Genomic DNA, 13,600 nt, shown 5'->3' with positions numbered 1-13,600 from the left:
TTCGCTGAAAGTGAGATCTGCTAACTCAAGTTTTAGAGGCCTGTATTTTTAGACTGTGATGATTCATCTCCAGAGGTATGAATATAAAATTTATGTAGTAAATTGTGTCTGTTGTGTAATGCATAAAGATTCGTACCACAGGAGGTCTCCAGGCATTTTTCAGCACTGGCAAGGCATGCTCTGTTCACATTCATACACATTCATCACAAATTCAAAATTTGGTATACCACAATTTGTAGTTCCCTGGTTAAGCTGAGCAAACATCATTACTTTGACTGGACAGTTCTGCAGAGCTTTCAACCGTCGCGAATTTAACTTCCTAGAAAAATATCAGATGAATTATTTTATTTTATTTTTATTATGGAATTATTTTACAGAGTAAAAAGCGGCAGTATGATCAAGAGATAGAAAATCTAGAAAAGCAGCAAAAACAGACAATAGAACGTTTGGAACAGGAACACACAAATCGCTTACGAGATGAAGCAAAACGCATCAAAGCAGAACAGGAGAAGGAATTGTCCAAATTCCAGAACATGTTGAAAAACAGGAAAAAAGAGGTAAGACTCTTAGATAATGTAGAAAGTAGGGGACGTGGCCAGAGGCGAGCATGGTTGGACTCCCTTTATCCCTGCCATGGTGACTTCTGGGGACCATTCACAGCCATTGTAATTTTTTTGTTTTATTGCATACAAAACAGCTAACAAGCCATTGAAATATTGACTTCCGCAGAAGTCACTGATAGATTAGCACATTTGTGTCTTTCATAGAATCTTTAAAATTAATACATTTTAATTTTGGTTGATAGCATTCCACAAAACAAAAAAGCCGACAGCTGAAAAGTTTTATGACTAATTGCAGATCTAAGTTGTATAGTGAAACCAAGTGAGTGAAGGATGATGCTGAAAGTCTAAACCAGTGGTTTTCAAACTTTTTTTTTCCGCGTCCCACCTGAAAATTGCTGAGGGGCTCTGCAGACCACTTAATGATCTTTCCAAATGTTGTTTGTACCATTAGCTAACTATTGTAAAGCACTTTGGATAAAAGCACTATATAAAAAATAATAATAAACTTTTTTTGTTCTATAAATAAAAGCACAGAACTCATATTTTAATATCAATAGTTTTACCTTTGTAATGCAATGGATGTGCCCTCTCTCCCCCACCACAGCATCCCCCAAGCTGGGGCTGGGAAGGAGAGCAGGTCTCTCCCCCACCACAGCATCCCCCAAGCTGGGGCTGGGAAGGAGAGCAGGTCTCTCCCCCACCACAGCATCCCCCAAGCTGGGGCTGGGAAGGAGAGCAGGTCTCTCCACGGCAGCCGCAGCCCTGGATCTGGGGAAAGTCACCTCTTTCTCTGGCCGCTGCAGCCCTGCACATCCCAAATTCCCCCCACTCCCTCTTCTCACCCCACTGCTCCCTCCCACCTACCCCTTATTCCCCCCAAGGCCACCACCTCACCTTACATGTGCATCTTCTCCAGGGTCCAGGCACCCAATTAGTGGAGCCACGCCTGTGCAGCTCCACTAATTAGGTGGGTGGCCATTCTCTTGCGTGTGGCCACTCAGGTGCGCACCTTAGAGGGAACTATCAGCGGGCCACCTGAATGGAGCTCACAGACCACTGGTGGTCTGTGGACCACAGTTTGAGAACCTCTGGTTTAAACTGTTAATTTGCTTGTGTTAGCGCATGAGAAAGTTGTGTATTTACATATAGTTTTTTGTATATGAAGGCTGTATTTTATTTTTAAACCAATTGCATAGTTATAGTTCTGCATATAAGTGAATATAATTTATGCAAAAATAAGAGTAGTTATTAGATTAATATTCATTACTCTAAAAATCTGTGGTGCAGTATCAGAGTTTTTATGCAGAAGGACACTATAGTATGAACATGTTTAGGAAAATATATTTTTTTATTTATTTTGAACTGTACACTGGTATGTATTAATCATTTTTTTTCTCTTTTGCTGAACTTCTTGCATTTTTGAGTTTCTTTTTACTGGTGATTGGGTCTCATATGGGGAAGCTGGTGGAACTTAATGCTGTATACTGATCTGAAAAAATTTCTTCCTTGGAAACAGGAATAGCATGTGGTGGTTTGGACTCTGATTTCTGATGGGGCTTCCACTATTAAATAAACATTTGTTCTTGAAGGCATACTTTTTTTATTTATAGTTCAGTGAGGAGATTTATAGTTTGGAGGAAAATGCAGTCAGAACTCTAAAACTATCCATATTATATTGGAGAGTATGGAGAGTATGTAATGTTAAAAACTGGCAATATTTAATCTCCCCTAAACAAAATCATCAAATCATCATATTCTTAGCAAGTTGCTTTATCAGATAATATTTAGAAATTATCTCACCATTTTAAAGTGCACTATACCGAAACACATTTTATACAATTTCTGCCTAACTGTAATGCAGAGTTTTTGAAGAATATAATAATGGATGGGGGTGGTTGTTTCAAAGGTTTACTTTTTAAAACTGAATACTTACAGCCCTTTTATCTTTATGTGCTTATGTGCCTCTTTTATATTTTAAAACATACTATGTAAGTGTCATTTGTGGTTGAGAATACAGAAATGACATTGTATCCATTTGGACATAGCACAATGTCAATAAAAGCTGTTTTTCAGTGGAAGTTCATCTAAACTTCTACTAGTTCTAGATCCGTTACTCTGGGGATAAAAATAGTTTATAAAATTTCCTGTACTGTTCAAAGAGACCATTACTATTGCAGGCAGCTTTCTTAATCGATGGCTGTTTAAGTTGCTGCATGAAAACACATTCATGAGATATAGTAATCCATAGGAAGGAATCGCTGGTTCTGAGAGCACTTCATTAACATTTGCATGTAAAATCAGACTGGTTTATGGCTCCTTTCTAGGCTGCACTTAGACTTGTACAGAGCATGCACTATCTTTTCCTTTTTCACCAAACTAATACCTCTGCATGCTTTCCAATACCTTAGTGCTTGAATTACACTCTCATGTTCACAACAAATGCTTGCTGTGGAGAAAAAAATGTTATTTTCCCCACCTTCTGCATGCTTATATACTAGGTTTTTAATGAAGTGGAGAAAGCACCAAAAGAGCTGAGAAAAGAGCTCATGAAACGCAAGAAAGAGGAGCTTGCACAAACCCAGCATGCTCAGGTAACAGCAGCAGCTTCATGCTACTAAAATCCAAAAAGCAGCATTAGTCACACAGCTTAATCATTTCACTTTCTTTTTTAGGGTGACTGAAATTTAACTTCTAACCCTTGACATTTGCTCTGCTCCCTCAAATGCTCCCATAACCCTTTCCATAGAGTACAGTGTATAATCAATGATATGCAAACTTGTATTGATATGTTAAAAAAGCTTAAGATTCGGAAAGTTGTATTCAAATTAGAAAAATATCTTTGTACATCCCAGGAAAACTCATTACATTGTCTTGTCAGCTGATAAGTATCTTGTGTGTCTGCATAATTTATAAATGTTAGAGTAGAATGTCAAATATTTTCAGAATATTAAGCCTAAAGGAGGAAAATAAGTATATAGAAAGTGTAAAATTAAGGAATACTGTTCATGACAGCAGAGCATTTAAAGTAAACTGACTTAATTAAATACCAAAATGAAACGGAAAGTTGTATGAAACTATAGAAGATTGCAAATATAATTCCACACCTTGCACCTTATTGATATTATCTGACAGAGCTGGAAGACAAAAAAAAATATTAAATGTGTTCTTCCTTTGTAAGGTTTTGAATGTGATATTCTACCTCTAGTCAAGGTTATAGAACAAAAAGTGTTTGGGGATGGATAACTGAAGTGGGATTTAATTATTGTTTACAGGAGTGGAAAAAGTAGTGATGTGATTGGACTATGTTAATTGTGATTTGACTTTGAGGAGTAGATGTTATATTTTTATGGGCATGATGGGTTGAAAACTTCGTTGTACATCTTGAAATAAAGATGGGTGTACACCTGAGCAAAGTTCATAGTAAGTAGAGTTTTAGAACTACCAGTTGTCATACTTCTAACAGTGGATTAATATGTTTCCACTACAGCAAAAGCTTTGATAAATAATAAGATATGTTGATTAAGTTAAAAGATCCTCATTTCATGTCATCAAAAAGTACTATTAGCATAAGAACATCTACAGAAATTGATTTCAAATCTGTAAACAGATCAGTTACGTACAAGTACCATTTCTACTGTAAATGTTTGCTCAAACCACGAGCCTTGGAATCTTCATATTCTCATGGCTGATATATAGTAGTTTACCATCTTTGAAAGAAAGGAATTGTTTTTGTTTACATTTTGACCTGGGAAGTATTGTATTGTATTCTGATCCACAGGGCATTGCTCAGGTTATGATTCAGTCTTTTCAATTGTCTTCGTGTACACTCTGCAATGCACAAATGCAGGATGTAAGTCCCAAAATACCAAGAAGGGTTTATTTCCCTCATTTTTTCAACTTTGTGTTCACTCCTATTTTTTTCTTTGGCTCATATGTGCTGATGAATTTCATTGTCCCAAAAACTGATGAGTGCAAATTTATAAAATTGTATAGTTTAAAAGTTCAAATTGATGCACTGATTAACTTTGGATAAAACATTGTGAATTTTCTCTCAGAAACAGAAGTAGTCAATAATTGAATGATTTTATCACGTCAGCACCTGTGAGAAATTGAATGCAGTGACTAAATTTTATGTTGTGTGTGCAGTGAAATTTTTACCTTCGGGAGGTGGGGAGAAAGCTTTTATCATTTTCTTGCCAAATCGTAGGACAAAAACTTGTTACTACTGTCACAAAGAACTAATGTAACTGCTAAGGAGCAAATTATGTTGTGGTCTGCCTCCTACACTAGCCAACAAAGTTGCCAGTGAAGTTTTTCTCCACAATGTTTATTGCATGTGATGTGGTAAAGATTGTGGAGAACATCTTCACTGGCAGTTTGGTTGGATAGTGTAGGAGGTAGACCACAATACACAGTCTTTATTGCTGGTGACGTCTGGTATTGATGTACAGTAACTCCCCATTTAATGTCCTCTCGCTTAACGTTGTTTCAGTCTTACTTCCCTGCTCCATTACATGCTCATTTAAAGTTGTGCAGTGCTCCACTATAACGTCATTTGGCCACCTGCTTTGTCCACGGCTGGCATCTCCCCATCAGCTCCCCTACGCCCTCCCCAAGTGCCTCCCACCTGCCTGCGGACCCCGCGGATCAGCGCCTTCACCCTGCTCCCCTTGCCTCCTGCCTGCGGCAATCAGCTGGTTTGGAGCGTTCAGGAGGGAGGGGGGAGGCTGCACGCCGCTCCTCCCGCCAGCCTCCAGAACGCCGCAAGACAGCTGATTGCCATGGGCAGGAGGTGAGGGGAGCAGGGGGAAGGCACTGATCCGCCGGGTCCGCTGGCGGGTGGGAGGTGCTGGGCGGGACAGGGGAGCTGATAGTGGGGCTGCCAGCCTGTTTAACGCCTGTATTAAATTGCTTGTTTAAAATTGTTTAAAATGCCTTTTGTCTGGCAAAAAAATTTCTCTCTGGAGCCTCCCCTCCCCCCATTTACATTCATTCTTATGGGGAAATTGGATTTGCTTAACATCGTTTCGCTTAAAGTCGCATTTTCCAGGAGCATAACTACAACGTTAATCGAGTAGTTACTGTATGAAGCTGAAAGGACAGAGCTTGCGTTTTTCAGATACGTAGCTTAGCTTGCTGTGCTAGCCATTTTTTAAAAAAAAACCCTTGTTATTTTGACTTCCAGTATAAACAGATCAGAACTGATACGTAAGTGATTGAGGGAGGAAAGTCTCTTCCATAATTGCTTTTCTGACCTTGACCACACACTTCTAATATAATGTTTTCCCCAGGGGTTGTAAGACATCATGAAAAAATACCTTGAAAGTCACCTACAGCATGTTTTACACAATGGCACCCCCAGCTATTCCAGTATACTAAAGCTGTATTTCTAATATATTTCAGTCTTCTTACTCTTTCAGTTGAAAAGTAAATAAACTTTTATTTACCCTCTAAAACTGTATTCTCATCAGTCCATTATTATGTATTTAATCTGTATCACTGACCCTATCCCTCTGATAATACCCATAACTATCATTCTCCCAGATATTCACCAACTTGCTCCTCTTCCAATTTTATACCACCTTCTGCACATCCCATTCACCCTGGTACCACAATAGCCTCCAAGTGTACCCACTTCAGTGTACCTACCCAGCCCTGGAGAGATGGTTGTGAAAATTGCAATTCACTGTCCAATGGGACTCACAAGCCTTAGTAACTATTTACTGAACTTCTGTGGGAGAGGAAAATCAGGTCTCTCTCAACAGTCATTATCAAGTGTGCCTGTAACAGATTGTTGATTCCACATTTCACTGTTCACATCTCTTCTCCATTGAGCTCTGTGAAATATTTGCTGCACTCATCTTACATTAAAGATCAATAAGATAAAATGTTGTTGCTGCTCAAGCCCATGTATCTCGTTTGACTAGCATCCCATCTGTCTTCCTATCTCTCTTCTCTAGAAACCTTCTTCAACTTCATTTCTTCCTGTATGAGAACAAATGCTCCTAGCTTTGCAACTTGGCTCATATCACAGCTGTCAGCAACCTTTCCATTGACTATATATTAGCTCTTAGTCAGTCATGCTAGAAATGTCTGCTCTAACCCTCTCGCTGTTTGCTAGCTTTTGCTAACTACTGTCCTCTATCCATTCAGCCTTTCCACAGCATATGTAAGAGAAGACCAGTATCTCTAGAACAGTTTCATAGAGTTTAAAGCCAGAAGGGACCATTAGACTATCTAGTCCAGCAGTGGGCAAACTACGGTTCGGGGGCCGCATCCTGCCCTTCAGACATTTTAATCCGGCCCTGGAGATTCCACTGGGGAGCAGGGTCCGGGGCTTGCCCCACTCCTGTGCTCCAGCTGGGGAGTGGGGTCAGGGGTTGGCCCCGCTCTGCGCATGCTTTGACTCCGCATGTCCCCCCTCCGGCTCCTATGTATAGGGGCAGCAAGGGGACTCAGCACACTGCCCCCGCCCCACGCGCAGCCCCCGCAGCTCCCATTGTTTGGGAACCATGGCCAATGGGAGCCACAGGGGCAGCGCCTGCAGATGGTGCAACGCGCAGAGCCGCCTGGCCACGCCTCTGTGTAGGAGCCTAAGGGGGGGAACATGCTGCTGCTGCTTCCGGGAGTTGCTTGAGGTAAGCGCTGCCTGGAGCCTGTACCCCTTCCCCCTCCCAGGCCCCAACCCCCTGCCCCATCCCTGATCCCTCTCCTGCCCTCCAAACCCCTTGGTCCCAGCCCAGAGCACCCTCCTGCAGCCTCAACCCCAGCCGGAGCCCTTACCCCCCACCCCAACTCCCTTTCCTAGGCTAGAGCCCCCTCTTGCACCCTGAGCTCCTCATTTATGGCCCCACCCCAGAACCAGCACCCCCAGCCAGAACTCCCAATCCCCAATTCATGGCCCGCCATACAATTTCCATACCCAGATGTGGCCCTCGGGCCAAAAAGTTTGCCCCCCCCCCCCCCCCCCCCCGATCTAGTCTGACCTGTATATCACAGGACACTACATTCCACACAAATACCTAGTGGCTTAAGCTACGACTACACGAGAAACTTCAAAGCGCTGCTGTGGGAGCGCTCCCACGGCAGCGCTTTGAAGTATGAGTGTGGTAATCCACCTACACGAAGGGAATAGTGCTGGGAGCGGTGCTCCGAGCCTGTCCACACTAGCGCTTTAAAGCGCTCAAACTTGCTGCGCTCGGGGGTGATTTTTCACACCCCTGAGACAGCAAGTTAGAGTGCTATAAAATGCAAGTGTAGACAAGCCCTTAGTTAGACCACAGCTATCTTCATGCTTAGATGCTTTGCTAAATCAGGCCTTTTTGTCTATTTGTATATTGCAAGTGCAGTAAAAATTGTCAAACTTGTTGGACTGCTGCAGCAGAAAAGCTTCTTTGATAGCCCCTAAGCCGTGCATGTCAATTTTCTGAATTCATGAGCACTAAAACAAGGACACGTCCAACTCACAGTGTAAAAAGCTTACTTATTGCTTTTCACAGAGTCTGTGCTTAACAAAATCATATACACTTTGTAAAGGTAACTTTCAACAACAAAAATATCAGTGACTATTTCAGAACTCTTAATTAAGTTATTGAACTCAACTTTACTAAGACACTTTCACTAACAAGTTTGGAAACATTTTATTGAAAATCTGTCTTATAAGTTTAAAGGCAAAATTAACATTATACTAAGGTGTGTATTCTCCTTATGTTCCTTTTTGTGTTCCACTAAAAATGCCGATTATGCTGAGATTGTGGCCCTTTCCATGTAACTAGCACAGGTCCATTTTTAAAATACCGTTTTCTTGTTTTGGAAAGTAGGCTCAATGTATATCATATTTTACATAAAAGTTCGTCATATTGTGTAAGGCAAAGGTGTGCGTGCATGCTTGCCTGTGTGTGTGTAGATACATAAAAATGATGTGTCAACTGTAGAGTGTGGATAGGTGACAGTGAACTGTGTAACGTCTGTTTTATTTTGACTAAATAACTTAAGTGTGGCCATGCAAAGTGTGCACACAAATAGGCTTTGAATAATAATAATCTCAAACAAATGATGACTGTTACACTCTTTACTACATGTGACTTTATTGTATCAGAGTTTTTCTGGGTTGTTTGTGTGTGTGCACATGGGGGCGGGGGGTTTCCAACTTTGCAAATAAATATTTTTGTTATTTCTACAAATTAGGTTCCTAGTCCTGCAGCTTGTTCTGCATGGGAGGACCTTCGCACCTTAGGGAGTGGCTCTCCATGCAGGGCTCTACCCACATGGAGCAAATTGCAGGACTGGGGCCTATATCAATATGACTTTCTCAGTTTTTATTCCACAGTGTTATAAATAAATATACACATATGAAAATTCATTATTTTATTTAAAAGGTATTTGAATAAATTATGTGCAGATTGTTTCTATTAGTTTATGAAGGCTTGTTAACTCTACACATTGCCAAATAAAGAGTAGCTAACAAAATAATTATTGTACTTGGATTTGAGTGTGCTTGGGTTCAGTTTTTAGCACACGGTTGGTTTTCCTTTATTGGCTACTCTATGGCTTCTTCAATCCCATGCAGCTGCTGTCACGTTTGGTTATGTTATGTGGCCCTTCCAAAACCCAGAGCCTAGGTAGGAGGGATCTTCAAACCCCGATCCCACAGTTACATAAGCCGCATGTTTTCCTCCTCTTTAAATTCTTCCCATAGAGGACTGCTCCTTATTCGTAGTGCTTAATACCAGCCCTTCCATGCATCTTGCATGACAGTACCATTACCCAACCAAGGTCAGGAGCCAAGGCTTTCTTTTCATAAGCTTCCCACCTAAATTGGGCAGAAGGAACCACCAGGGTGTAATAAAGTTACCTCTCCCTGGTGTTGACACATTATTTGAGCAACAGTAGTAGCTCCTGCTGGTTCAGGGAATAGAAGGTTTTAGTTTTTGTATTGCTGCAGATACAGTTTCCACCCGCTTTCAGATCAGTTGCTAATTTAATTTGAGAAGATGGACATTATTTTTTCTAATCAAACTCCTATTGTATTTTACTCTGATCATAGAAAGAACTGCAGATTTTGGTTAGTTCATTGCTTTCTGTCTCATTTCTAAAAGTGTAATTAAATATTCTGTACCATTTCTCTTTTACTGGATATCCCAAAAAATGGATAATTTTATAGCAGATGTATTGTAGGCCAAATTTTCATAAATGTGTTTGGTTTGCAATCTAATCAAGGGAACAAAGAGAATTGTTCTGGAAATCTCATTAAAAATTTAGTATGAATAGAAGTACAGCAAATTAATCTATTTTCCCTGGTTTTTAATAGGAACAAGAATTTGTGCAGAAGCAGCAACAAGAATTGGATGCATCTCTGAAGAAAATCATCCAGCAGCAAAAAACAGAGCTAGCCAATATTGAGCGAGACTGCCTGAATAACAAGCAGCAGCTTATGAGAGGTATCCATAATCAAATTTCCCCTTTAAAACTAGATTTTCTTCTGTTTTATATGCAATGTTTTGTCTTAGAGACCTGCTAGAGAAATAGTAAAGTCTGGCTTAAATTTATAAAATCAAGGACATCCAGAGTTAAAATCGAAACTGTCGTTAAAAACATATCTTTAATATGAAACAGTACTATATTTAAAATGTCTTTGTTCTGCTAGCAGAAAAGTAACGTGTTAAAATAATTCTGTTTTGAGATGTACCTTGCCTTTTCTGACTCCGCCATACCTATTTATTTGCACAGTTTTGGTCACATAATTTTGAATTTTGCTTATAACTTTATAAAGAAAATAATTTACTCAAGACATTTCCAGGTAACACTTTTCTTGGATTATTCCTTCATTAAAATTGTAACTATTGATCATTTTATTAGATATGGTTGGTGTGGTATATATCTGAATTAATGGCTTCTTACAAATATGTTTTTATCATTTCTTTTAAATTAAAATGTCCCTGTAATTTTAAATATATATGTGTAGATTAGATTAGAAAATACTATGTAGTACTTTCTGAAACAAACTTCCTCCTCCAGCTCGTGAAGCTGCAATCTGGGAGTTAGAAGAACGACATTTACAGGAAAAACACCAGCTTCTCAAACAGCAACTCAAAGATCAGTACTTCATGCAGAGACACCAGCTTCTTAAGAGGCATGAAAAAGTTAGTGCTGAGTTTGTCACTTTTCTCTATATTACAACCTTCAGTGGTTTATTAAAATGTCTTGTGATCTATACTACTAGTTTACTTGTCTACAACAACTTGGTTCATTCAACTAATGTAGCTTCTTTCTTGCTATATAAATGTCTCTTCTCTTTATTTTGTTGCTTCAATCAGTACATTGAGGCATTTTGTCAAAGTTGTTTGACATGTTTGGTAGTTAACACATTATTTATATTTCAAGCACTTAAAGTAAGCCAGGTTCCTCGCAATTAGGAGAGAAACATTCCTTATCCAGAAAGATTACAATCTAAATTTAAGACCAGATGTAACATGTGAGAGCAGTAAACAATTAAGGAGCATAAAAGGGAGCACTGGGGTTAAAAATATAGAAACTTATCTTCCAAAAATACGTTTACATCTTTTCTTATGTGATCGGTTCCATCTATTTGCGTAATCATTTGTAGTATTGGGCCTATAAAGTAATGGGATCAAGATACTTTTTATGTCAAATTTAGCCCAAAAGTTAGATTTCATAAAACAAGCTTTTAAAAATAAAAAACCAATAGAAATATTACCATTAGTGGATTCTTGTTAGTATTGGTATTTTATTCCAATAGAAGCAGGTTCTTTAAACAAAAAGCTCTCTGCAGTGTTTAGAGTCCAACGACTCCAGCAATGTGTTAATGCAAGAGAACCTGAAAGCGATATGGACCATATTCTGAGCTACATTGCACTAGTGTAAGTCCAGAGTAATTACACTAAAGTTAGAGTTTTAATAACCTATGGTATTTTTAACATAGGTAAAGAGGTCTTATTTAAGAATATTTAATATCAGTGTCCCTGTAAGGCCCCAAGTTCAGGAAAATACTATAAGTAGGGCCCTACCAAATTCACAGCCATGAAAAACACATCACAGACCGTGAAATTTGGTCTTTTGTGTACTTTTACCCTATCCTTCAGAGCTGGAGAGCAGCAGCTGCTGGCCAGGGGCCCAGTTCTGAAGGCAGTGCCGCCACCACCAGCAGCATAGAAGTGAGGGTGGCAATATTGCTGCCACCGTACCATGCCACCCTTACCTCTGCGCTGCTCCTGATGGCGCAGCCTTCAGAGCTGGGTGCCAGGCCAGCAGCCACAGCTCTGCCACCACTCAGCTCTGAAGGCTGTGCGGAAGTAAGGGTGGTATACCGTGACACCCCACCCTCTCATAATAGCTTTACAACCCCCTTTTTTGGTTGGGACCCCCAGTTTGAGAAATGCTGTGTCTTAAGGACTTTACATGTTGATATTTTGCTGTTTTAAAAATACATATTCGTGGTTGTTAAAACACCATGAAATTTAAGGTTTAAGTATCTGAAACCATGACATTCAAGATTTTTCAAATGCTATGATGGTGAAATTTACAAAAGTGGACTATGAATTTGGTAGGGCCCTAACTATAAGCATGTGTTTCAGTCTCCATGTTCAACTTGCGTATATGCTTGACTTAAGTGGATTGGCACCTGATCCAAAGCTTTTTGGAATCAATGGAAAGACGCCCTTGGCTTCACTGGGCTTTGAATCAGGCCCCTGCACTAATGGGATGGATGTAAGCACATGTTTAAGTGCTTTGCTAAATTGGGGCCTAAATGTTTAAACATATTATGTTAGTCATAAAGCAATATTACAAACAATCTTTTTATTCAAAACCTTTTTAGGAAACAGAACAGATGCAACGATATAATCAACGGCTTATTGAGGAGTTAAAGAACAGGCAAACTCAGGAAAGAGCAAGACTGCCCAAAATCCAGCGAAGTGAAGCAAAGACTCGAATGGCTATGTTTAAGAAAAGTTTAAGAATTAACTCATCAGGCACTCCAGAACAGGATCGTGAGAAGATTAAACAGGTGACTGAAAAACATCTATAGTTTAAAATCTCTGAAAGTGCTTGAGTTGAGTGAAGTTTTGAAGTATAATTATATGTATTCAGTTGTATTTTAAAAGGGATCAGTTTGAAGGCCTAGAGATATTGCTCTGTACTGCTGCATGAGTGTCCCAAATCAGTCTTTTATATATGTCAGAAGTGATCAAGGGCTTGAAATTCTGTGAAAGAAGTACATTTGGCCTCAGGATGTTATGAACTTTATAATGCTTAATATTTACTTTCATGGACAACTTTTGGAATATAATTTTATTGAGTTTCAAAGAGAATACCATCTAGTCCTCTGTGCAGGTTTGAAGGCCACAACTCAATTTGGAATATATATCTAAAATCATCCCACTGTAAAATGGAGACTGGATTGTTTATCATGGAATTCTACCTACTGGGTCAATGTGGAGCAGCCATTTCTTCTTGCATTTAAGAGAAATATTTGCAGTTGCCCTTAATCCTTCTCCAAATTTGTTTGTACAAATCAGTTTGTTGTGTGCCCCAATAGTTTTTGATGTTTCCAAATTGTGTGCATATTATAAGGTTAGCTGGAATGCCTGCTGCAGATTGGATTACTTCTCCAGTTGAGTATAACCAAAGACATTTAAATTGTTCTGATTTTTGACAGCCTGTTTTTGATAATCATCTATATATGTTCTAATTCTTGAATAGGATTGATGTTTGTTGTTTTTACGGAGACCCCCAATTTAGTAGGCACTCTTCAGTACTAGTAAAATAATATAGTTCTTGCCTTGAAGATCATACCAGATAACTTCAGGCCCCAATCATCCAAAGACTTAACACATTCTTAACTTTACATAAGTAAGTGATCCCATGGAAGTCAATGTGACTACTGAGTATGTAAAGTTAAGTACATGCATAAGTTTTTGAAGGATCGGAGCCTTAGATTTGATACAAGGAGTGAAAGTATATTAGATGAGAGGCAAGGATTACTCATTTATAGTTTATGCGTATATTGAATGTTTATT

At 39.4% G+C, this 13,600-nt stretch overlaps 1 protein-coding gene across 5 annotated transcripts in view; it reads left to right on the top strand.

Annotated features, from left to right (window-relative positions):
• SLK (STE20 like kinase) overlaps nucleotides 1-13,600 on the top strand; it is a 65,758-nt gene that overhangs the window by 46,082 nt on the left and 6,076 nt on the right. For 4 of the 5 annotated variants that reach the window (XM_073354448.1, XM_073354449.1, XM_073354451.1 and 1 more), the window contains 5 exons: nucleotides 378-557; nucleotides 3,062-3,154; nucleotides 9,874-10,003; nucleotides 10,581-10,705; nucleotides 12,400-12,588. In XM_073354448.1, the coding sequence (XP_073210549.1) occupies nucleotides 378-557; nucleotides 3,062-3,154; nucleotides 9,874-10,003; nucleotides 10,581-10,705; nucleotides 12,400-12,588 (717 nt within the window). The remainder of the gene's footprint in view (nucleotides 1-377; nucleotides 558-3,061; nucleotides 3,155-9,873; nucleotides 10,004-10,580; nucleotides 10,706-12,399; nucleotides 12,589-13,600) is intronic. The other variant, XM_073354450.1, reaches the window with a different exon arrangement.

The sequence above is a fragment of the Lepidochelys kempii genome, chromosome 7 (assembly GCF_965140265.1).
Source record: "Lepidochelys kempii isolate rLepKem1 chromosome 7, rLepKem1.hap2, whole genome shotgun sequence".
Classification (NCBI taxonomy): Eukaryota; Metazoa; Chordata; order Testudines; family Cheloniidae; genus Lepidochelys; species Lepidochelys kempii.
This window is presented reverse-complemented; position numbering and strand designations above follow the sequence as displayed.